At 40.0% G+C, this 25473-nt stretch overlaps 2 protein-coding genes across 8 annotated transcripts in view; both read right to left on the minus strand.

Annotated features, from left to right (window-relative positions):
* Nucleotides 1–15447, minus strand: part of CCDC138 (coiled-coil domain containing 138) — a gene marked incomplete at its 3' end in the record, with an annotated part of 288926 nt that extends 273479 nt beyond the window's left edge. For 4 of the 6 annotated variants that reach the window (XM_080657465.1, XM_080657468.1, XM_080657467.1 and 1 more), the window contains exons 1-5: nucleotides 15321–15447; nucleotides 12007–12064; nucleotides 10165–10285; nucleotides 6467–6594; nucleotides 3987–4171 (exon numbers count right to left, since the gene is read on the minus strand). In XM_080657465.1, the coding sequence (XP_080513591.1) occupies nucleotides 3987–4171; nucleotides 6467–6594; nucleotides 10165–10285; nucleotides 12007–12064; nucleotides 15321–15413 (585 nt within the window). In that variant the 5' untranslated portion in view covers nucleotides 15414–15447. Of the gene's footprint in view, nucleotides 1–3986; nucleotides 4175–6466; nucleotides 6595–10164; nucleotides 10286–12006; nucleotides 12065–15320 lie in introns of all 6 variants that reach the window. The other 2 variants (XM_080657466.1, XM_080657464.1) reach the window with 2 other exon arrangements.
* Nucleotides 15448–19986: 4539 nt separating this feature from the next.
* The window catches only part of LOC308243034 (E3 SUMO-protein ligase RanBP2), a 104237-nt gene continuing 98750 nt past the window's right edge, over nucleotides 19987–25473 (minus strand). For both annotated transcript variants that reach the window (XM_080658079.1, XM_080658080.1), the window contains 4 exons: nucleotides 23424–23569; nucleotides 21315–21588; nucleotides 20882–21216; nucleotides 19987–20499 (listed from right to left, as the gene is read on the minus strand). In XM_080658079.1, coding sequence (XP_080514205.1) covers nucleotides 20194–20499; nucleotides 20882–21216; nucleotides 21315–21588; nucleotides 23424–23569 — 1061 coding nt within the window. In that variant the 3' untranslated portion in view covers nucleotides 19987–20193. The remainder of the gene's footprint in view (nucleotides 20500–20881; nucleotides 21217–21314; nucleotides 21589–23423; nucleotides 23570–25473) is intronic.

Raw genomic sequence — 25473 nt, forward strand, 5'->3', positions numbered from 1 at the left:
GTCCACCATCCAGAACTGAAATATCATTGCTGACATGTACACATAAGGAACTGTTGGCCATTGAAAATGGGACTCAAAGAACTGTTGGCCCAAAAAGAAACTGACTGCAGGCTAATTCCTTTAATGCCTGACAACAATTAAAAGGGAATTGATAGAACTCTGTCCTTTCCACTGAATTTAAAAATCCTAACACATACATTCTTGTTTAATTTAAAAAATCAAAAAGGGTGAGATGCCGAGAACCAATCCCAGCATGTAATAATTACAAGAGTTTTACCAAAAGGTTGGTGAAGCTTGGGGGACTCAACAAGGGTGTGCCACATATGTAGTTTACCTGTTGGAAACGGCTAAAAGGCACTTCCCCCAAACCTGAATAGGATTGTTAACTGCCAGAGAGCTCAGGGCATTTTATTGCCTCCTGTTGGCCAAACACCTGAACAGCTGTAGGCTATTCCCCAAACTGATAATGCTTCTGTACTGTATCCTTTGATAGCTTACCCTTTGAAGTGTATATTTCCACCTTGCCTTGGGACAAATCCTTTCTAATAAAAGAGTAATATGCAAATTGACCATGCCTCTGCTACACCCACAAGCCACGCCCAACAGCCAATTAGGAGCGAGTATGCAAATTAACCAAACCAAGATGGCTGCAGCCACGGAGAGAGCAGGAGGCTTGGGTTTCCCCGGCAACGGAGGAAGCCAAGCTTTCCGCACACCCTGGCCTCCACTCAAGGCTACAAAGTTCCAATTATAGAAGATAAATAAATCCCAACAAAAATGGCTGCAGCCACAGAGTGAGCAGGAGGCTTGGTTCTGCTCAAAGCTACAAAGTTCAATTATAAAAGTAAATAAATCTCAGATACCAGGGCCTCTGCTTGGGTCGCCAGGGGGCGTGGCCAGCCTGTAAACCACCACAGGCCCCTTGTCCAGGCCGCCCCATGCCCCAAGGGAACCCCCACCCTGATCCGGGACACCCTTCAGAGCAAACCAGCCAGCCCCCACCAGTGCACCAGGCCTCTATCCTATCTAATAAAAGAGTAATAGGCAAATTGACCGTCATTCCAACACACAAGATGGCTGCCCCCATGTGGTCAAAGATGGCTGCCCCATGTGGACACAAGATGGCCGCCACAAGATGGCCAGCAGTGGAGGGACCAGGTCTGCAAGGGAGGGCAGTTATGGGCGATCAGGCCTGCAAGGAAGGGCAGTTGGGGGGGACCCAGACATGCAGGGGAGAGCAGTTGGGGGGTACCAGGCCTGCAGGGGAGGGCAGTTAAGGGCAATCAGGCTGGCAGGGGAGCAGTTAAGCATCAATCAGGCTGGCAGGGGAGTGGTTAGGGGGTGATTAGGCTGGCAGGCAGAAGCAATTAGGGGCAATCAGGAAGGCAGGCAGGCGAGCAGTTGGGAGCCAACAGTCCTGGATTGTAAGAGGGATGTCCGACTGCCCGTTTAGGCCCGATCCTACCAGTAGGATCAGACCTAAACGGGCAGTCAGACATCCCTGGAGGGGTCCCAGATTGAAGGGTGCAGGTATGGCTTAGGGACACGCCCCCCCCCCCCGTGCACGAATTTTGTGCACCAGGCCTCTAGTTGTGTTATAATAAAAGCACGGGTCCTTGGACAAGGGAGAGTCTTTAGTTCCTTTTAGCTGAAGCTCCTCTGACCCCTAATGCCTTTCAAAAATATCTTTCGTCCTTGGACTCTTTAATCATCTACACGCAGCCCCTTTCTCCAGAATGCTGAACCCTTTGTAAGGCTGGGAAAAAGAACCCCGGCATTATGACACCTGAACAAAGAACACCAACACAGCTCTTTGTATTCAGCATGTCTCTATAAAAATAAACCTACATTTCTATGAAAATTGAAGCTTTTGCTTTTTTGCGGCCCACATAAACTTAAACCTTGTTTATTTGGCCCATGTTAGCCTTTGAGTGTGACATGCTTGCCATAGATTATTAGCAAAGGGATCTTCCCAATGCACTGTATTTTTATTCTGTCAATCTTTTGGTTAAAAACATGTAATACCCAATCTGACTTTTCACTATTTTCTTTCCCAGACCGACTAATAAATTCACAATCTGACAAATCACCCCTGTCTAAAAACTCCTCACTTCCAATTCCTTATACCTATAATGCCCTTCTCAAACCTGGTCCTTTAAATTCTCTCTTTCAGTCAAGTACCAAGCTAAATCTCTCTCTCCCTGAACTTTCCCCCAGTGATTTTAGGCTAAAAAAATTTTTTCTAAAATGCTATGGTAATTATAATTTGAATTATTTAGATAAAATGAGATATTCGTGTTTTTCAAATGATTATTTCATGTGTATAAAAATATAACATAGTTCCAACTAGAATTTCAACAGAAATTGTGTATCACAAATACTTTCCTTCCTTTTGTACTCCCAACTAGTGGACACTTGATAAATTCATCATTACCTCCCTTAGAAATAAAAAATCCCCAAGATTAAGGCCAATGTTCTAACGATAATTTTGCTGAGAGCTGACAAGATAACTTCTTACATATAGGAATTTAAAATAATGAATCTAAAATGCCTATTTCCAAAAGTGTGCTTTACCAGCAGATTTTGTTTCATTTCTTAAACTAAAATGGGATTGGGAGAAACATAAAAAAAAAAGTCTGAAATCTACCGATACAGCTCTTGTAACAATGGAAACTAAGGAGAAAATAAGGGACTACATCAAAATAGAAAACTTCTGCACAGCAAAAGAAACCATCAATCAAACAACAAGAAAGCCCACTGCATGGGAGAACATATTTGCCAACGTTGTATCTGATAAAAGTTTCATTTCCAAAATTTATAGGGAACTCACACAACTTAACAGAAGGAAGATAAACAATATATCAAAAAATGGGCAAAGGATTAAAATAGATACTTTTCGAAAGAGGACATACAGAAGGCCAAGAGACATATGAAAACATGCTCAAAGTCACAAATCATCCAAGAGATCAAATCTAAACGACAATGAGGTACCATCTCACATCTGTCAGAATGGCTATCATCAACAAATCAACAAATGACAAGTGCTGGCGAGGATGTGGAGAAAAAGGAACCCTCCTTCACTGCAGGTGGTAATGCAGACTGGTGCAACCACTGTGGAGAACAGTATGACATGTCCTCAAATAATTAAAAATGGAACTCCCATTTGACACAGTAATAGCACTTCTAGGAATATATCCCAAGAAATCAGAAACACCAATCAGAAAGGATATATGCACCCCTACGTTCACAGCAGCACAATTTACAATAGCTAAGATTTGGAAACAGCCTAAGTGCCCATCAGCAGATGAGTGGATTAAAAAACTGTGGTATAGCTACACAATGGAATACTACGCTGCGGTAAAAAAGAAGGAACTCTTACCATTTGCAGCAGCATGGACGGACCTGGAGAGCATTATGCTAAGCGAAATAAGCCAGTCGGAAAAAGATAAATATCACATGATCTCACTCATTTGTGGAATATAATGAACAACATAAAATGATGAACAAAAATAGATCCAAAGACATAGAAGCATTGAACAGACCGACCAACTTCAGACAGAAGGCAGGGGGTTGGGGCGGGTGGTAAAAGATCAACCAAGGACTTGTATGCATGCATATATAAGCATAACCCATGGAAACAGACAGTACGGGGGTGAAGGCATGTGCTGGTGGGTAGGAATGGCCAGGGAGAGGTCAATGGGGGGAAAAGGAGACATGTGTAATACTTTAAACAATAAAGAATTTTTTAAAAAATAGTCTGAAATCTAAGAAATACACCTACACGTAAAAAGACCACTGTTTATTTTTCATCTCAGCCATACATTTTCCTCTTCAATAGTTCTTATAAATTGTGTATGTTCCCTTCCAATCTCTTGACACACTTATTGAAAACAAAATGAAATACCTTGTAGCACTTAAATTTTGTAAATGTTTGGTGTTTAGAGCATAAACGTTTCTAAATACTTAACCCCGTATTTAGTTCTTACCCGCAGTTTCTGATGTATTTGGAATAATTCATCATATATCTGATTGATCTGATGTGGAAGTAAACTCTGCTTATTTGATGCTTTAGATGTTGGATAGCTGACACATTTCAAAGGAGAGTCACTTGCATCACTATAACATTCAGTCCAATTTCTTGAATTTGAGGCCAGATTAGTTGGCCAGGCTACTGCTAAGAAAATAAAAGTTTTAAACTTTATTAATTTAGTTTTAAATATTCACAGATAATCTTCAGGAAGAACTACTTTAAATATGAGTTCTAGTATTTTTTTAAAGTTTCAGGTAACATATACAGAAAGAATGATACAACAAAGGTAGTAAAAATGTTACATTTAGAAAATGTGGATAAAGGCTATACAGAATTCTTTGTGAACTTTTGGATACTTTTCGGTTTGAAATGGTTTCAAAATAGACTTCAAAGTGCACGAAAACACTCATGTATTAACTGTCTAGGACAAGAAATGTAGTTACCTCAGAAACTCCTGGTCATATATTAACCACTAACCCAAATATAGTGTTAATCATTATTCACTTCTTTTAAAATTTTGCTACTTATATTTTTTAAAAAGGCCTTATTTGCCTTGATAAGCAAATAGTGTTTTAGGCGCTTATACTGGCTACATATTTTCTCTGCATTAAATATGCTTCCATATCATTCCTTTTGAATTATTCAACTAACTTGTTAAAATAATTCCAATGAATTGGAACTGCTCTCGCTAAGGATAATCAATTTTTACTTAAATTCAAACTAGCTTTCCCCCTAATTATATATACTTCTCATCAAACTGCCTTCCAGTATTTATGTGTTCAAACTGTACAACACTGTCCAAAACTGAAGAATATTAGGTGTGTCTTTATTCTGCTCAATATAGAGTAATTATTCTTCATGACTGCTCAGCGAAATCATCATATATGCTTAATGCTTAATCAACACTTTTATTATTTCATTTTTTCCAGTTTCCTTGCATTGTAGTGAATCTGTTACTGGTTTTTAAGAGCTACTTTATGACTAAAGATGTTAACAATTTATCATGCATTGCAAATGAAATACCATGTTTTTTGTTACTATTTTACTCTGATGTTTTATTTTTTGATTGTATCAAACTTGTGTATTAAATATAATCATATTCTGTTTTAAAAAAATAAGGCTTGCCCTGACTAGTTTGGCTCAGTGGATAGAACACTGGCCTGCGGACTGAAGAGTCCCAGGTTTGATTCCGGTCAAGGGCATGTACCTTGGTTGTGGGCACATCCCCAGTAGGTGTGCAGGAGGCAGCTGATCGATGTTTCTCTCTCATCGATGTTTCTAACTCTCTATCCCTCTCCCTTCCTCTCTGTAAAAAACAAAATATTTTTTTAAAAAAATAAAATAAATAAAAAATAAGGCTTATTTGGTTTTTGCCTATCTTTAACTTTATACAATGTCTGTTAATATATAATGTAATTATGTAATTTCTATAACCTCCTCCTTTAAATAATATGTTCTTGTTTTAATGCCAGAATTATCTTGACTGCTTTATCCTATATTATATTTTTACTAGAGCCCGGTCCACAAAATTTGTGCACGGGAGAGGGAGGGTCCCTCAGCCCGGCCTGCACCCTCTCCAATCCGGGATCCCTCTCACAATCTGGGACAACTGGCTCCTAACCGCTCACCTGCCTGCCTGCCTGATCGCCCCTAACCACTCTGCCTGCTTACCTGATCGCCCTTAACCACTCTGCTTGCCTGCCTGATCGCCCCTAAATGCTCTCCCCTGCCGGCCTGATCCCCCTAAGTGCTCTCCCCTGCTGGCCTGATCCCCCAAACTTCTCTCCCCTGCCACCATGATTGCCCCTAACCACCTCTGCCTAGGCCCCGCCTCCGTGGCTTTGTCTGGAAGGATGTCTGGAAGATGTCTGGTCTAATTAGCATATTACCCTATTAATAGTACAGATATGCCACATAATGGCTATCAATGTGGCAATAGTGCTCTCAAAAACTTACAGCCTAGAGGGGCTCATCTCTGATTGCCTCTTTCCCTAAAATCTTAACAGACCTATGCAGCCAGGCATATAGAGATTAACTACTAATTCAGTGCCTAAGGAAGCCATACCTTAAGTAATCTGGGACATTTTCTAAAAATATTAAAGGATTAGTCAAATACTACTAACAATCTTTTACTCACTTCCTAACAAATACTGACATGAAAAAGAACTAAAGAAATTATACAAAGTATTCATTTGATTAACTTATTTTCATAAGTTTTGAGAGTTTACGAATACTACTGGAAAAAATAAAGTTTATTTTTCTTCTTTCCTTTAGTTTAATAATAAGCACAGTAACTATGTCATGGTTTATAAAAATTTAGAACACAGAAATACAGACACCTGAGGACAAGTGTTATCACTATGGGGTAAGCTTTATGTGTGCTACTTCACAAAGTTATTATTTAAATGATTATTCTAAAATGAATATTTCTTTTACCTTTTTCTACTTCTTTAACAGACTGCTTGGTTATTTTGGAGCTATTCGCTCTATGATCCTTCTCAATTAACTCTACTTCTGTTTCCCGTTGTTTCAAATTATGGAAAGAATCCAGTTCATCATCTAAGCTTTAAGAAAAATTATGTCAAAGCATTCTAGAAGTTTACTATAGCATTCTAAAAAGATAAAACTGCTTTTCAAATATTAACAGCATCACAACTGAGAAAAATGTAACATGTAAACATTTTTTTAAAAGCAAAAAGTAAAAATATAAACAGTAAGTCATTGATCCTACAAACTCACTAAAAGTATCTTCCTACTAGAGGCCCGGTGCTAAAAGAATTATTGTTTAACATGAGGAAACTGAACCCTAAATCATTTAAATAACTGACAGATGATGTAACTAGTAAAAGATGAAAGAGAACTAGACTCCCAAGCATTCTCACCAAAAAGATGATCTCAAAGTTGAACTTTCTCAAAGTTGAAAGTACTGTTCAAAAGGAACATAATGCAAGTCACATAAGGTTATTTAAATTTTCTAGTAGCCACATTAAAAACATAAAAAAATGTAAAATTCTAACAATATGTTATATTTAACCTAGTATATCTAAAAGATTATCCTTTGAACATGTAATCAGTATTTTAAAATTAGGATATTTTACATTTTGGGGCCCATTTTCTTCAATCTGATGTGTATTTTAGATTTCCAACATACCTCAATTCAGAAAAGCCCAATTTCAAGTACTCAATAGCCGCTTGCAGCTACTGTGCTGGACAGTAGTATAATTCTACACTAGGTCATAACGAGGAATTGTGAAAAACTGTCCAACGTTATAAAACGCTTTATAGTCAAAAAGCTTTAAATTACAATTTGAAGTATACCCAGAAACAAAAAGTTATAAAATTACCAATTAAATCCTATATAACAAGAAAGGAATATGCTAATTATCCGTTACACCCTGAGGCGTAATGACTGACTGCGTAATGACCAGGTCACGGATCTGCAGGAAGGTGGGTCAGCGAACTACAAGCGGGCAGCAGGCAATGTGGGGGGGAGAAGGAGGGGGACAGGGGAGCTACAGGAGGGCAGGGCAGCAGGCGGAGAACCAAAAGAGGGCGAAAGCGATCTACTGGTGCATGGATTCGTGTGCAGGGCTACTAGTATCATAATAAAAGGCTAATATGCAAATGGTCTTCACGCCATGATGCCATAACAACCGATCAACGGGGACCTGAGGCTGCGACCCGGCCCGGCAGGGCTGGACAGGGGATCTCAGACCACGCCCCCACCCAGCAGCCGTTGACAGGAAACCTCAGGCTGCACTCCCACCCAGCAGGGCTTGACGGGGAACCTCAGGCCGTGCCCCCTGCCTCTTGCCGGGCGACCTGAGGCTGCACTGGGGGACCTGAGGCTGTGCCCCCTACCTGGTACCAGGCTGGGGGACCTGAGGCTAAATCCCCCGCCTAGCGGGGCTTGAGGGGGTAGGGCCGGCCAGGTCTGGGTCTCACTCAATGGGGGTGGGGTCGGCCGGGTCTGGGTCTCACACGATTTCAAAGCACACGCAGGTGGGCAGGGACTTGACTCTGGGTCCCGCAGCGCGCCCCAGACTCTGACAGAAGGGAGATTTTCATATACATTTTACTAATTTTCTTTCATCTCTTGATACTTCTATTATAAAGGGCAAATAGCAATATTAAAATATTTCATCTAATTAATTCCCCTTTAATGTGCATAAATTTCGTGCACCGGGCCACTAGTAAGGAAATAATTTCCATGAATTCTTAATTATTTTAAAGTAATTTTCACTTTCCTTACTCTCTATTCAATACACCTCATGTCCAAATCCTTAATCCAGATCAACTAGGCTACTCTGTGAATGATAGAGTTATAACAACAATAATGATAATATTTGAATGTTTTTCTATGTGCTGAACACTGTTTTAAGTGCTGTACATAGATTAATTCATTAAAGTAGAGAATGAAACAGTTACATTAAAAATTTAAGCTACCAGCCCTAGCTGGTTTGGCTCAGTGGATAGAGCGTTGGCCTGTGGACTGAAGGGTCCCAAGTTTGATTCCGGCCAAGGGCACACGCCCGGGTTGTGGGCTCAATCCCCAGTTGGGAGCTTGCAGGAGGCAGCCAACCAATGATTCACTCTCATCATTAATGTTTCTCTCTCTCTCTCTCCCTCTCACTTCCTCTATGAAATGAATAAAAAAATATATTAAAAAAAATTTAAGCTACCAAATATCAATTACTTTAATAATATATGATATTTTAGGCACAATTGTCTTTTTTCTCTCCATAATTATCTCAAAATTTCATTCTGTATCTGTCTTTGTTGTTTTACATTATTTCAAAACTAGAGGCCCGGTGCATGAAAACTCATGCACTGGAAGTTGCGGGGGTCCCTCAGCCTGGCTTGCCCCCTCTCACAGTCCGGGAGCCCTCAGGGGCGGGAGGCAACCAGGCGATCAGGGGAAGGCGACGCCCCATCACACCTCTGCTGCTGCCACTGCTGGCAGTGCAAGCCTGGGCCGGCCCTGGTTACCTGAGCCTCGGGCGGCCCTGGCAGCTGGGCAGTCACCATCCGAGGTTTGCCTGCAACTCGGGCCGGTCCTAGGCGGCTGGGCAGCCAACATCTGAGGCTTGCCTGCGTCTCGGGCCGGCCGTGGGCAGCTGGTAAGCTGAGGGGACTGGGCGCCACCATCCTGTGGCTGTGGTTGCCGCCATCTTTGAGGGCGTGGCAGTCAATTAGCATATTCCCTCCTTATTGTCTGTGGGGCGCCACCATCTTTGTGAGGGTGTGACAGTCAGTTAGCATATTCCCTCTTTATTAGATAGAATGTTTTGCATTTTTTTTGTTTTTAATATATTTTATTGATTTTTTACAGAGAGGAAGGGAGAAGGATAGAGAGTTAGAAACATCGATAAGAGAGAAACATCGATCAGCTGCCTCCTGCACACCCCCTACTGGGTATGTGCCCACAACCAAGGTACATGCCCTTGACCAGAATCGAACCTGGGACCTTTCAGTCCATAGGCCGACGCTCTATCCACTGAGCCAAACCGGTTAGGACAGATAGACTGTTTAACCCTTGATACAAATAGTACTTCCTTCTGCCACATATTTTTGGCATTTAATAAGATCGAATTTGGAATTTTATTTCACCTTAGCTTCTACTACTGTTTTGTGTGTATGTGTGTGTTTTTTTAAGTATATTTTTATTGATTTCAGAAAGGAGGACAGAGAGAGAGAAATATCAATGATGAGAGCAAATCAAATGATCCACTGCCTTCTGGCCCCTTACTGAGGATCCAGCTTGCAACCAGGCATGTGCCCTCACCAGGAATCGAACCATTACCTCCTGGTTCATTGGTTGACACTCAAGCATTGAGCCACACTGGCCAGGCAGCTTCCACTGTTTTTATACTTGTTTTACCCAGGGTAAAATCTCCTATACAAAACTACTAACCCCTCACAGCCCAGTTAGCATCTTCCAGACTTCATTCTCTCAGTCTATCTAAAATCCATTGCTTATCACACTACTAGACATACACTATTCAGCAGGCTCCAGACTGCTTATACTTCCTCTCAGAGAAAATCAAACACATAAATAATCCATCCTTTGCCTTTTTTTCAGTGTTTTGAGATACTGAAGGGATAACAAACAGTAAGGATACAGGGTACTTTACCAGTTCATGTTGAAGTGCTTGGATGAACTATAAAGAGGTATAGTGGAATGCTTTCGTTCATCAGAATACCATCTTAATGAGGAATCCACTTTATCTCCAGATGAGCAGACATCCAAGTCATCTATTAAGAAAAAAGAAAATAGCAGAGATTACTTACCTAATTGTATTATTCTAGGCTCCTAAAGATAAAACAGCAAAATTAGTGAAAGGATTTCTTATATCTATGTCTCCTTAATGCAAACTTCCAGAAAATAAACAACTCTTATATTTATACTATAGCACTTTACTGATTACAAAATGCTTTTTCATCCATTACCATATTTGATTCTAACCCCTCAAAGCAGTATAGGTTCTTTTAATTCTATTTTAATGGTTAGAAACCGAGAAATCAGAGAAGTTATGCAAATTTTTCTACAACCAGCAAATAGAAAGAATAAAATTGAAAATCCAGCCCTCTTTCTAAATACTTATGGCATTTCATCAGTCATCAACCATGATACATTTTATTTTCAATTTTATATACTTAAACATTAAGATTTGTTTAATAAACTGTTAGCCTATATCTAAATTCAGTAAAAAAAAAAAAAAAAAAAAAAGGAAAATAGAGCTTCTCTGATAAGCTATTTAGAATTACTTATAAATGTATGCACCCTACTTTAACACTCATTTTTACCCCCTCAGAAATTTAATGACCCATACTTTTCAGTTATATTTTGGAAGAATTAAATTTTAGGGCAATTTTCAAAATTAAAATTCAATCTTTACAATATATTTTTAAGGTACTGGACTCAGTAATAACTGGAATATTTTTTTCATATTCAACAAATGTTTTAGAAGATTGTTAAAATAGAATTAAAATTTCAAAATGAAATAAGCTTGGAAAAAAGTGAAATTCCTTAATCCACCAACTAATGAACTTTTAAAGATATTAACTATTGTTTCTGCTAAAGTCATCTCAAACTTCAATAATTACACTTAGTAAAGACACTAAGAAGTATCAAAAAAATAAAAACTCTAATGGTTAATTAGCTATGCATGTTAATCACAGATTATCCAATCCCACAGTATAATTAACTTTACTAAATAAATTTATTTGATAAATTCCTCCAGTGCAATAATTACGCTAATAACTTGGGAAAGCTTGTGTGAAAAAATAGCCATTTAGCCTACTTTACCTAAATTCTGTTTAATTTTTTTTTTTAATATATTTTATTGATTCTTTACAGAGAGGAAGGGAGAGGGATAGAGAGTTAGAAACATCGATGAGAGCCTTAGCTGGTTTGGCTCGGTGGATAGAGCGTCGAGCTGTGGACTGAAGAGTCCCAGGTTCGATTCTGGTCAAGGGCACGTACCTTGGTTGCAGGCACATCCCCAGGAGGGGGTGTGCAGGAGGCAGCTGATGGATGTTTCTTTCTCATCGATGTTTCTAACTGTCTGTCCCTCTCCCTTCCTCTCTGTAAAAAATCAATAAAATATATATTAAAAAAAAAAAAGAAAGAAACATCGATGAGAGAGAAACATCGATCAGCTGCCTCCTGCACACCTCCTACTGGGGATGTGCCTGCAACCAAGGTACGTACCATTGACTGGAATCGAACCTGTTTAATTTTTAATATAAAAATACTATAATTGAAACACCAAAAAATTCAATTTTATTTTTAAAGAAATCTTACACATTCACCCCAAATATCATGATTACTATTAGATCATTACCAGACTGAAAAAAAGCTTAGTATTACAAGACATCCGGCAATAGCAATTAAGTCTAAACATTTTTTAAATCTTTTATCTCAAATTAAATTTGATAAAACCCCAAATACAGAAAATTCTCTACTGGCTTACCTGGGAAGGTTAGATATCTTCTCTTATATTTAGCCTGATCAAAACTTGAAACAGAATACTAAAAAAAGAAAAATGATGACATTTAATGTGTATACTAAGAATCAACTTAGAGTCTCAAAATAGTTCCCTATAAATTATGTCCAAAGGTTAGCCTTTAATTAGACCAGTGGAAAAATCTGGTAGGCACCAGCTTAACCGAGTGATAAAGTTAACATCAATAACGTGACAAAGCGAGAAACCAAGATGGCGGCATAGGTAAGCACCTAAACTGCTGCCCCACACAACAATTTCAAAACTACAACTAAAAGACAGAACGGACACCATCCAGAACCACAGGAAGGCTGGCTGAGTGGAAATTCTACAACTAGAAGGAAAGAGGAAAGCTCACGGAGAAGGAGCGGCAAACTGCTGAGGTACGGAGACACGCGCGCACAGAGAGGAAGGGCGGCGGATTGCCTGGCTGGCTTTCTCTGGTGGGAGGGGGAAGGAAGCCCCCGACTGCACTGAACCCCAGTTCCGACTGCACTGAACCCCAGTTCCGGGCGAAACCCTGTGGACCCAGGCTCATACAGGGGGAGTTTGGACTGTCAGGTAGAGAGAAAGGCACTCGGAGACTCGGAGACTCAGGGGAGCCGCGGCGGCAGAGGTCTGGAGGTGCAAGTGCGCACAAAGACTGACTGCGGAGGATACCACAGGCTATCCCTAGCAGAAGGGAGTCGGAAGCTCCTGACTGCACTGAACCCGTTCCGACTGCACTCAACCGCAGTTCCAGGTGAGCCCCTGGAGACCCACACTCTTACCGGGGAAATCTGGACTGTAAGGCAGAAACTCAGGAACCGCGGAAGGCAGAGGTCTGGAGACTCGAGCGCAAGGGCAGGGCTGACGGGAAGCCAAGACTGTCTGCTCCGCCCTGAGACTCCACCCCTTCCAAGCTGAGCACAGAGGCTTTTGCAATCTGGCAAGTCTAATCCTATAAGGCTGTCTCCAGCACCGAACTTCTCCCAGCGTAGACACAGCTGATCCTCACAGCCAACTGGCCTGCAGGTCAATTCCTCCCAGTGATACCAACAACAATCAAGACTTAACTACAACAAGGCTGTACACAGTGCACATTAGGGTGGGCCGACCCACTGGGCCATATAGGAAACCTAGCACACAAAGCTACCCTACCAACTCAGGGAAGCAGTGAAAAATGGGGAGACGAAGAAACAGATCACAAACGAAAGAAATGGAGGAAAACAAACAACTGGATATAGAATTCCAAACCACAGTTATAAGGCTTTTCAAGAATATCCTAGAAAAGGCTGATAAATATAACGAGACCCTCGAAGATATGAAAAAGGACCAACTAGAAATTAAACTGACTGAAATAAAAAATATTATACAGAGACCCAACAGCAGACTAGAGGAACACAAGAATCAAGTCAAAGATCTGAAATACAAAGAAGCAAAAAACACTCAACCAGAAAAGCAAAAAAAAGAAAAAAGAATCCAAAAAGTTGAAGATAGTGTAAGGAGCTTCTGGGACAACCTCAAGCGTACCAACATCAGAATTATGGGGGTGCCAGAAGAAGAGAGAGAGTAAGATACTGAAAACCTATTGGAAGAAATAATTACAGAAAACTTCCCCCACCTGGTGAAAGAAATAGACTTACAAGTCCAGGAAGCGCACAGAACCCCAAACAAAAGGAATCCAAAGAGGACCACACCAAGACACATCATAATTAAAATGCCAAGAGCAAAAGACAAAGAGAGAATATTAAAAGCAGCAAGAGAAAAACAGTTAGTTACCTACAAGGGAGCACCCATACGATTGTCAGTTGATTTCTCAACAGAAACTATGCAGGCCAGACGGGAGTGGCAAGAAATATTCAAAGTGATGAATAGCAAGAACCTACAACCAACATTACTCTACCCAGCAAAGCTATCATTCAGAATTGAAGGTCAGATAAAGAGCTTCACAGATAAGAAAAAGCTGAAGGAGTTCATCACCACCAAACCAGTATTATATGAAATGCTGAAAGGTATTCTTTAAGAAGAGGAAGAAGAAAAAAGTAAAGATAAAAATTATGAACAACAAATACATATCTATCAACCAGTGAATCTAAAAATCAAGTGAATAAAAAATCTGATGAACAGAATAATCTGGTGAATATAATAGAATCAGGGGCATAGAAAGGGAGTGGACTGATAATTCTCAGGGGGAAAGGGGTATGGGGGGTTCATGAAGAGAATGGACAAAAATCGTACACCTATGGATGAGGACAGTGCAGGGGAGGTAAGGGCAAAGGGTGGGGTGGGAACCGGGTGGAGGGGAGCTATGGGGGGGAAAAGTAGAAACAATTGTAATAATCTGAACAATAAAGATTGATTAAATTTAAAAAAAAGAAAAAAAAAAGGACGTGACAAAGCAACATCAAGTGTCTTCTGATGAACATCGCAAGACACACACCAGTCATGTAACATTCCTGACAAAAATATATAACCAGTATCTAATCATGAGATATCATCAAACCCACAGAGAGACATTCTAATAAATAATTGTTCTAACTCTTCAAAAACATCAATATTGCAAAAGACAAAGTCTTCAGAACCTATTCTAAATTAAAGGCAACAAAAGGAAAAAAACAAACAAATGCAATGCTCGTTTTGATTCTATCTGCACCAGGAGAAAATATTTGTATACAAAGGACATTACTGAGATTATTGGTAACATTTGAATATGAAATACATAATATTGTACCAATGTTAAGTTTCCTGAATTCATTACTCTACTCTGTTTATACAAGACAAATGCCCTTATTTCTAGGAAAACACACTGAAGCACTTATACTTGACGATGTAAAGAGTCATGATGTCTGCAAATTATCCTCAAATATTTCAGGGGGAAAACGTCTGTACGGAAAGGGAGTCAAAAAGAGGGAGAGAGCATGGTAAAGCAAATGTGGCAAAATGCTTAATAATTGTGAATACAAGAGAAGGGTAGAAGAGGATTCTGGCAACTTTTTTTTAAAAGTTTGAAAGTATTTCAAAATAAGCCTTTTAAAGGAGTTAAATTGTTTTTGACCTCCAAGTCACTATAAATAAAAGTTCAAAAACATTTCAACAATGACATACCACGATTTGTAGAACATAAACCTTCAAAAGCATATGGTGAAGGAACTTTTCTGTTTTTCCCGTATATGTAACTCTGTCCACCTGCCCACCGTTTACCCACCTGCGGTCCAGAACTACTCTCCCCTGCAGCTAACTTTCCTTCCACCTGTTTTCCCCGAGCGACCCAGGCAGGGCGAGGAGGAAGCGAGAGGCCTTACCTCCGCCGGTCGGCAGCCCCCCAGCCCGTAGCGGCTTTTGAGACGCTCCACTGCGAAATCCTGGCCAGGTGGCTTGACGACCCTCGGCTGCATCGTGCTGGGCCACCGTTGTCTCCTCAGGAACAGCGTTCAAATCCGCGGCGGGATGCGTAGAGGCGGAGCTCGCGCAGCGGAAGTGCGTCATGACGCACGAAACGGTCCCACTTGCGAGGCGAGGGTCCCTGTCACATTTTGTTAAAAATGTCCTAGCGTTACCTTTAGTGACTATTTGCTTCATTAGTGTGTTATTTGGACTGATAAGTGGCGTTTAATCTTTTCAGTCTTTTGCTACTTTGTTTTCTTCCGTCATGCCTACCTAGGTTCACTTATCAGGTATGTCCCCTCACTCTAGCTGCAGCCTCAGATCTCCAGGGCCAGGGAGGAAGTCACCGCCTTGTAACCACTGCATCTCTTGTATAGGTGGGAATGCATGCGGCATCTGTCCAGACGCTGGGCTCACCAGAATAGTCCAAACCTGACGGGCAGGACCGCACCTTGGTCTGGTCATATCTGACGTATTTGCGTGCGTTTGGATATAATCGGGGGGCCTTGCTAACTGTAATGTTAAATGAGGGGGTAAGTCCAAGAATAAATCGTACTACGAAGTATAGCTATTTCAAGAGTTACCTCTTCACTTTCCTACTATGGCCCAGTATTTCCTATTCAGAGTAACATGGTATATTAATAAGCAGTATTAGAATGTAAGTTACATGATAGCATGCTTTAAAAAAAAAAACAACTTACCCCAATGCCCAGAACAGTGCCTGTCACTTAGTAGGTGCTCAGTATTTATTGATATAGTATATCAACCTAAATCAGAGACTAATGGAGTTGAATAACCACTTAATTTCTTATATAAATACACTAATATAACCCTTTACTTTTCTAAATTGTATTCACCAGCATGTCTGGACTAATAATTCCTAGAGTTTCTGGATTATCTTTAAATTTCCTCAAATGCTAAAAATTTTATAAGATGAATATTTTAATAAAGTAGTTGCCTGATAATTACTTAAACCAATAATTATTTGGCATACAATATAACTATAGTATAAAAATGAGTTCCTTTATATTCTATCTTTAAACAGAATTTAATGAGCCAATATAAAATCAAACCAGTTTAAAAAATATATAACATGGGTTTATACCACATTAGGAACAGAAATCACAGGCAAAGTCCTTTGCCTCAAGCCACTTTTAAGCATCTTTGGAATACTAATAGAAAAGTCGGTTTACTGGACATTTTTATCAAAATTTTGGTCAAAATATTAGTTTTTAAAGCTTCTTAATTCAAAATTTGAATGCTTTAAGATACCAGATTTCTCAAAAAAAAATCTCTAAACTGCACTTGCCTTTACTTGAATATTATTCTAAAATCACAACACAGGCATCAGCTGTCCCAGCTAAAAAATTCACAACCTTATAGCAATTTATACTACACTAGAGGCCTGGTGCACAAAATTCATGTACAGGGGCGGGGGGGGGGGGGAGGTGTCCCTCAGCCCAGCCTGCACCCTCTTCAATCTCAGACACCTTGAGGGGCAGTCGGACAACCCTCTCACAATCCAGGACTGCTGGCTCCCAACCGCTTGCCTGCCTGCCTGCCTGCCTGCCTGATTGCCCCCTAACCACTCTCCTGCCAGCCTGATCAACGACTAACTGCTCCCCTGCCAGCCGAATTGCCCCTAACTACTCTTCCCTGCCACCCTGGTCGCCCCTAACTGCCCTCCCCTGCAGGCCTGGTCACCCCTAACTGCCCTCCCCTGCTGGCCTGGTCACCCCTGCCCTCCCTTCCCAGCCTGATTGCCCCTAACTGCCCTCCTCTGCTGGCCTGGTCACCCCTAACCTCCCTCCCTTGCCAGCCTGGTCGCCCTTAACAGCCCTCTCCTGCTGGCCCAATTGCCCCTAACTGCCCTCCCCTGCTGGCCTAGTCACCCCTAACTGCCCTCCCCTGCCACCCTGGTCGCCCCCAACTGCCCTCCCCTGCAGGCCTGGTCACCCCTAACTGCCCTCCCCTGCCACCCTGGTCGCCCCCAACTGCCTTCCCCTGCTGGTCATCTTGTGTCCACATGGGGGCAGCCATCATGTGTTGGAGTGATGGTCAATTTGCATATTACCTCTATATTATATAGGATAAACTTCCCAAGAAGCCAATTCTTACTATTAAATGAGCATACATATAGTCCATAGTTCTCTTTAAGGTTCATGTAGTTCACCTGATACACTAGAGTATCAGTTACCTGGTTATATGGCCAAGTGGATTTAGTGATGGTATTCCATCACTCATTACTCACACAAACCACACACAACATTCCTCTCCTTCTTTAACTAGTGGTTGAACAGGTACTTATTATTGGACTAGAGGCCCAGTGCACGAATTTGCGCACATTAAAAGGAAATGAATTAGAAGAAATATTTTAATATCGCTATTCACCTTTCTACATGCGTCAACCAAATTCACATCCGACAATGACAGATGCAAATACACTGTGCAATTGGCGCCAGCGAGAGCTTTATGTATATAAACTTGCTTAATTAGACCTGCTTTCTGATTTAGCTAAACTTTTTCCATGCCCGTGAAGTACCCCAAGTTCTCTTTCAGGTAGTCAGCAACACACCAGTAAATGTCAACATGAAGCAGATTATTATAGATCACACAAAGAGAACAAAGGGTGAAATATTTAACTGTAGCAGTGTTTGACTATATTCTGCACAGTGAAAAAACCTGAAGTCATTTTCAAGGTCCACCATTTCTTACTTCTTTTCAATCAGGTCAAGTTTCTAAACTTCCTAAATCTCCGTTTTCCAGCTAAAGAAAAGAAAATAGGATTCTACTGAGTCTCCTATGTACCTACTCCAGGACTTCTGGGAGGATCAAATGAGAAGAGGCATGTGAAAATGCTTCACAGACATTTAGTTAAAGTGTAAAATGTTTGCACCTGGTTATAAAACCAGTCATGTTCCTGATCTGAAGGAACTCCAAGGAGGCTAGTCACTAGGGTGAGAAAGCCAGACGATGCTACGTGACATCATTACCCGGCGCCCACAGCCATCGTTTCTGGGCTGGGCTGTGGGCCACATTTTGCACCATGGGTCTTGGGCAGCATTGGCTGCGATTTGGTGGGCTGTCACTCCAGGGTGGTGGTAGGGCCTGTGTCCCACTTGGGGGAAGCCGAGTGTTGCTTTGTCGGTGCCAGGTCCGCAGTGCTGTTTCTTTGTAAATGGCCAGTGCATGTCACAGCAGCTCCTGCGTTGAGCATCTGCCCTCTGGTGGTCGGTGTGTGTAATAGCAACTAGTCAGACGGACACTTAGCATATTAGCCTTTTATACAGTGCATATAGACTAGAGGCCGGGTGCACAAAATTCATGCACTCGTGGCAGGGGGAGGGTCCCTCAGCCTAGCCTGTGCCCTCTCGCAGTCCGGAAGCCCTCAGGGGATGTCCGACTGACAGCTCCTGTGTTGAGCATCTGCCCCCTGGTGGTCAGTGCACATCATAGTGACCGGTCATTCCGCCCTTCGGTCGATTTGCATATTAGCCTTTTATTATATAGGATAGCCTATTTCCAAATTCCTAAACAACAGAATAAACCCCACTGTCTTTTACTAAATGCGATAATTTCACTAGGAAGAACACAGGAGGGCAGAAGGCAGCCACTGTTAGTGATTAGAATGATTGGAATATACCAAATCTTGTGCTCTAATTAGCTTCTTTGTAGTTCTATATTGAGTAGGCTTATGAGAACATCCCCTTTTTTAGCAGTCTAACTTTTGAAACTAGCCATTTTCCAAATAAATTTTCAGTGTGTATCAAACTTGAAAAAAAGTCACTTCCATGGGGGCTGTGGAAATTATGTGACATTTTGAGTTTATAGACCTTTAATTGTCCTCCTTAATTTGGTTCTAGAATTAACAAACAATTATATGCACAATAAATTTTCTAAATGTCATGGCTGTTAACAATCGTCATTTTATTTTTGCTACAAAATTCACCAGAAAAAGTTACTGCAACAATCTAGTATAAAGCAAATCTTTAACCAAAAACATGGAATAGATCTTTTTAAAATATTCACACTTTATCACAGTAACTGCAAGGAAAAATTCAAGTTCAACTAGAACAAAGCTGCAATTTTGAGGTAGTAGGAATAGATGACAGAAAAGTTAAAAAAAATCTATGGACATAATCAACTTGTTTCAAATGTAAAAATAAATGTAATACCTTTGAAAGGGCAGAGGAAGCTACATATAATTTTAAGAAAAGAAGGTACTCTACTTAGAAGTTCATTAACTATCCAGGAGGTGCAAAGATTATAGAAGAGCACTTTGGTTAAGTCTCTAACCTCTGGGCTCTGCCCATTCATAAGTCTCTATGCATAAATGAGCACACCAATAGTTAAAATTACCAAATATATTTTCAAATCTAAAATAAAAATTACCCCCGTTTTGGTCCCTTTATTCAAACAGTAAATATATCCAGGCAGGATGTCCAATATCCTAAAAGAAATTAAAATTAAATTGCTTATATAATATTCCTTCAATGAGAAGGTCTATTGCTTTTAATAAGATTAGTATTATTCCATTTTTAATACAAATATGTCAGGAGTACATAAACACAAGTACACCTGAAATAAACCAGTGTTTAAACTTTTATTTCACACCATGCAAGGTCAATTGTAACACATTAAAAAGTGACAACAGCTATAAGCTGCAATTTTACATTTATACATTGGAAATGTCCATTTTCAAAAGCTGAACATAATTACTATATTGTCATAACAGCTAAGCTTCAAATCAATTGTTTATACAGGTAAAATTTACTATAAAAAACAATGATTTTATATCTGTCCACATTCTTTGATACTAATTCTTCGACTAACAGACCCTTTAGGAGAACCAAATGATTCAATCTTTTTCACAGTATCCATGCCATCCTTAACAAACCCAAATACTACATGCTTAAAGTCCAAATGCTCTGCTTTTTTCAATGTTATAAAAAATTGAGAATTATTGGTATCCCGGCCTCGATTAGCCATTGATAGGAAGCCAGGACCAGTATGTTTCACATTAAAATTTTCATCTTCAAATTTATCGCCATAAATGGACCGTCCTCCTGTTCCATCATGTTTGGTGATATCTCCACCCTGGAAAAAATTTATTAATAGGGATCCTGAATAAAATATTACAATGCACACAGACTAACGACTAAAGGTAAATCTTAAACACCCAGCTTACTTGAAAATGTGGTATGAAAACTAAGTAATACCCATTTTTGAAAGAAGACAAAAATGACAAGAGGTCTTTTTCCCACCCTCAATTATAGCAGGTTTAAAGTTATTAAAAATTTCAACTATTTTAGGCTGAAAATTTTTTGTGGTAGGATATATTGAGATGGTGACACCAACTAATGTGTGGAAAAGCTAAAGGTATCTTAAGAAAATTATAGGTGAGGAAGAACACTCAAATTTCCCAATTAGTATAGTGCACTTTTCTAGACTTCAATTGTGATACACAGTAAATACTTACTTGGCAAACGAAATCTGGAATTACTCTGTGAAAAATGGAGTTCTTGAAACCAAAACCCTTCTCTCCAGTGCATAGTGCTCTGAAGTTCTCAGCAGTTTGAGGAACAATGTTTGAAAATAATTCCATGGTTATACGTCCTAGAGGTTCATCATCTGCACAAACATCAAAAAACACCACAGGATTTGTCTCCTTTGATAATTCTGCTGTCGGTGATACCTGTCCCTTCTGGAGTTTCAGTAAATTCTGTTGACATTCTTCAAATTTTCTCTTAAAACAATCAGCCATTTCTTTAGTTTTAAATCTCACTGCAAGCTGTTCCACTTTGGCTTCTCCATCTATTAAACAACAGAACAACACAGTTATCTCAATATCAAAATGTTCTAATATTGTTATGGATTTTAGCAAAATCTAAAAAGTGAAAAGTATCATTTACCAGCATAATCCGAGGCAGTCCAAACTAAAGCATTGTTTGAAACATTTAAGGGTTTTAATTCCATTGTTTTGGTAATAACATGGTTTGCACACACTTTAAAGACTTGGTCTCTTCTCATTAGGATCCGATAGTAATTCTTCAGTGTATGCCAAAGAATTTTAATATCTCCAACACCACGCTCCTTCCACTGATTAACATCTCGATCCCATCTATAAAGTTTGGCTCTCTCTTTAAATAAAATTTCCTCATCTTCTTCTCCAGATTTTACTTCTACCTATGATAGATGAAAGAAATAAGCTGCTGGTCATAACATACTCCATAACAAATTCCTTAAAATACTGTCTTTGTAATGACATTAACAAAATGTGAACTGTGCTATCAAAACAAATGGTGATATCCTAGGGCTAGGAATACGTCTGACTTGGATGAGGCAGTGAAGACCTGATTTGTTATTAAGTCTTTTTCTCTTATGTAAGTATTCTTTGTCCTTTTGAAAATTAAATATATACTTTTAAAAGAGAGAATAGGTTTCAAAAAGTTCTTCAAGAGAAATATTTACTACTTGAGGTAGAAAACTGACAAAGTAATTTGTCTAAAACAACATTATTGTCCAGAAAATGTAGAGTTTATTTTTACTGATAGGACTTTAGCAAGTATGAGATTAGATATTTTGCCCCCAGAATTATGTTATGAAAACATATGAAAAAAATTAGCTCTTCACAATAATTTTATAAGTAATATACCAAACAACATCCTATCTAATAAAAGAGAAACATGCAAATTGACTGTACCTCCACTATGCCCACAAGCCATGCCCACCAGCCAATCAGGAGCAAATATGCAAATTAGCCCAACAAATATGGCGGTGGCCATGGAGCTGGAGCAAGCAGGAGGCTTGGGTTGCCCCCAACGATGGAGGAAGCCAAGCTTCCCACCCGCCCTGGCTGGCACTGGCCTCCACTCAAGGCTACAAAGTTTCAATTACAGAAGATAAATAAATCCCAGATACCAGGGTCTCCGCTTGGGTCGCCGGGGGGTGTGGCCGGCCTGCAATCCACCACAGGCCCCTCGCCCAGGCTGCCTCACACCCTAAGGGAACCCCCACCCTGATCCGGGACAACCTTCAGGGCAAACCAGCCGGCCCCAACCCGTGCACCAGGCCTCTATACTATCTAATAAAAAGGTAATATGCAAATTGACTGTCACTCCAACACACAAGATGGCTGCCCCATGTGGTCAAAGATGACTGCCCCCATGTGGACACAAGATGGCCGTACAAGATGGCCAGCAGGGGAGGGCAGTTGGGAGGGACTAGGCCTGCAAGGGAGGGCAGTTGTGGGCGATCAGACCAGCAGGGGAGGGAAGTTGGGAGGGGCCAGGCCTGCAAGGGAGGGCAGTTGGGGGCGATCAAGCCTGCAGGGGAGGGCAGTTAGGGGTGACCAGGCCTGCAGGGGAGGGCAGTTAAGGGCAATCAGGCTGGCAGGGGAGCAGTTAGGCATCAATCAGGCTGGCAGGGGAGTGGTTAGGGGGTGATCAGTCTGGCAGGCAAAAGCAGTTAGGGGCAATCAGGAAGGCAGGCAGGCGAGCAGTTGGGAGCCAGCAGTCCTGGATTGTGAAAGGGATCCCAAATTGGAGAGGGTGCAGGCTGGGCTGAGGGATGAGGGACACACACCCTCGTGCACGAGTTTTTTGAGGGGCCTCTAGTTTATATATAAATTTTAACAAAAATGACAATTTATACTTAAAGGCTTAACTTCTTTTTTTTTTTTTTTTTCAATATATTTTATTGATTTTTTACAGAGAGGAAGGGAGAGGGATAGAGAGTTAGAAACATCGATCAGCTGCCTCCTGCACACCCCCCACTGGGGATGTGCCCGCAACCAAGGTACATGCCCTTGACCAGAATCGAACCTGGGACCCTTCAGTCCGCAGGCCGACGCTCTATCCACTGAGCCAAACTGGTTTCGGCAAGGCTTAACTTCTAATAAAGAGTTTCCATTTGAAACTGTAAATATTCTGAAAGAAATGCAAACAAAGCTAACCCTGCAAATCAAGTTTGAAACCTAAAATACGAAGTTATTATTAGGATTTTCATACTTTAATATTTACCTCTGGTAATGACACTATTGGTTCAAAGTGGATATCTTCATTATAAACTACTTCTTCATCACTGCCATCTTCTTCTTCCCCAACTTTATTGGTTGACTGTGTTCCAAACACAGTTGCTCCAGTATTTGCCCACTGGAAATTTTTATCTGATGAATAAATCAGGATATTTAAACAGTGGTATCTATTTATATAAGCTTTTAAACCTCTGGTTAGATGATTTAACCAATACATCAAATTAACGATGATGTGCCATATACTTGTAGTTAAAAAAAAAATGCCCCCTTTTTTAAATTATACTATTTAAAATTATATTATTCTGTCAAGGCCAACTCATGTAGTGAGTTCATAGTACACTTAGTACTATTTATGCTTGCAGATATAAGGATAAGATCATTTGACCATTTGGTAAACTTCATGATATTAACAACGTAAGTACTTTCAGTAATGAAGCAGGTTCTTTAAAAAGTACATACCTTGGAATTCTCAAAACTCAGCTCCATAGGTAGTTTATTTCATAAAACATTTTATCACATGAGAAAAATAGCTTTGAACCTAAAATGTCCTCAAAGAGGCCAAATGTGTTACTTCAAAATTAGCCAAAGCAGTCTAAACATGTTTATAACTTCTGTATTTCACAACTTCCTACTAAAGTAACTAGCTTAGATTTCTTCAGGCCTTGGCAAAAGCTCACTAAATCCAACTGTCCTCAATGGATTAGACTGTGAGGGGTGAAAAGTATTTCCATTCCCATGCAGAAGAACAGACTGTTTCTCTCCCTCATACCTTGCAGGTGAAAACTAAAAGTTTCTTCATCATCTCAACTGAGATTACCCAGCCTGCTAATACCTCACTACCTCAGAGGAAAAAAACCCCTCTTAATTTGTCATCACTTGAATCAGTGACTTAAGAGAACCCTACATTTGTGCTAAAAATTCATAAAGTAGCAAAAATGTATCAGATCACTTAAAAAGTTGGCACAATGAAGAAACAACTTAATTAAATAACTAAAAGTAACTCCTTCTAAACCAGATTTAATAAGGGGGTGGGGGGGAGGGAGGGAAGATACACACAAAAAATCCTTAAGAAGATACTGCCAAAAAATGCTATAAAATAAGAAAAACACAAAATAAAGTTTATGGGGGCTTCCTGAGAATAGTGACCATGGATTAGATTATATTCAGGTTTGGGGTTCAATAATAACTAATTTAGGATCTCCCAAAAAAACTTTTTAAATTATCCCAAATATCCTTGGAAGGTGTGGCAGAAATTTTCAAAATTCCTCTAAAGCAGTGGTTCTTAACACTGGGTGAATATTACAACTACACCAAGATCTTTTGTAAAATAGCAATGCCTGAGGTACCATTCCCAAGGAGCCCAATATAGCTATCGGGTAGTTTGTTTTTTGAAAATCTCCCAGGAAATTCTATTAGGAAGCCAACAGCGGAAAACCACTGTTTCTCTTGGGATCAGGAGGAATAATCCAAAGAGTAAAGTATAAAAATAAACATGTCAACAATCAATATCAATATCATGGTAACAGTACCAAGGAGACTTCCACTATGTGTTGGAGTTTAATGAAAATACTACAAAATCTAAAGAAAATATGATAAAGTGACAATCATTGCAAAGGCAGACCGAAGTAGGTTTTCCTTGTTATTCTGTTAGTTCCCATATGAAATACTATACAACAGAACTGTGTGAATAGGACTTGCAGAAGAAAATTAATAGGAAAAAAGGACCAAAATTAAAAGAAACAAAAGAAATGAACATTAAAAAATGAACACAAAAATAAAAAGTAATCACCGTAGAAATAGTATGAGAAGAGAACAAAAAGTTTTAAGATCAAAAAGGTCGACACAATACCAAGAACAAGTTTCAAAAAGACACCTACATTGTACTGAAATGTATGACCTCTTTTTAAAAAATTAAGTCCTATAAGCTCTTATTGAAAGAGCAAAGCAAGACTGAAATTCTAAATTAAAAAATTTACAGGGGATTTACAGTTTCAAGCACTATCCGTGCTTGTTAGCTCAGTCTAATTAAATAAAGC

Source organism: Plecotus auritus (assembly GCF_963455305.1).
Source record: "Plecotus auritus genome assembly, chromosome: 2".
In the NCBI taxonomy this organism is placed as follows: domain Eukaryota; kingdom Metazoa; phylum Chordata; class Mammalia; order Chiroptera; family Vespertilionidae; genus Plecotus; species Plecotus auritus.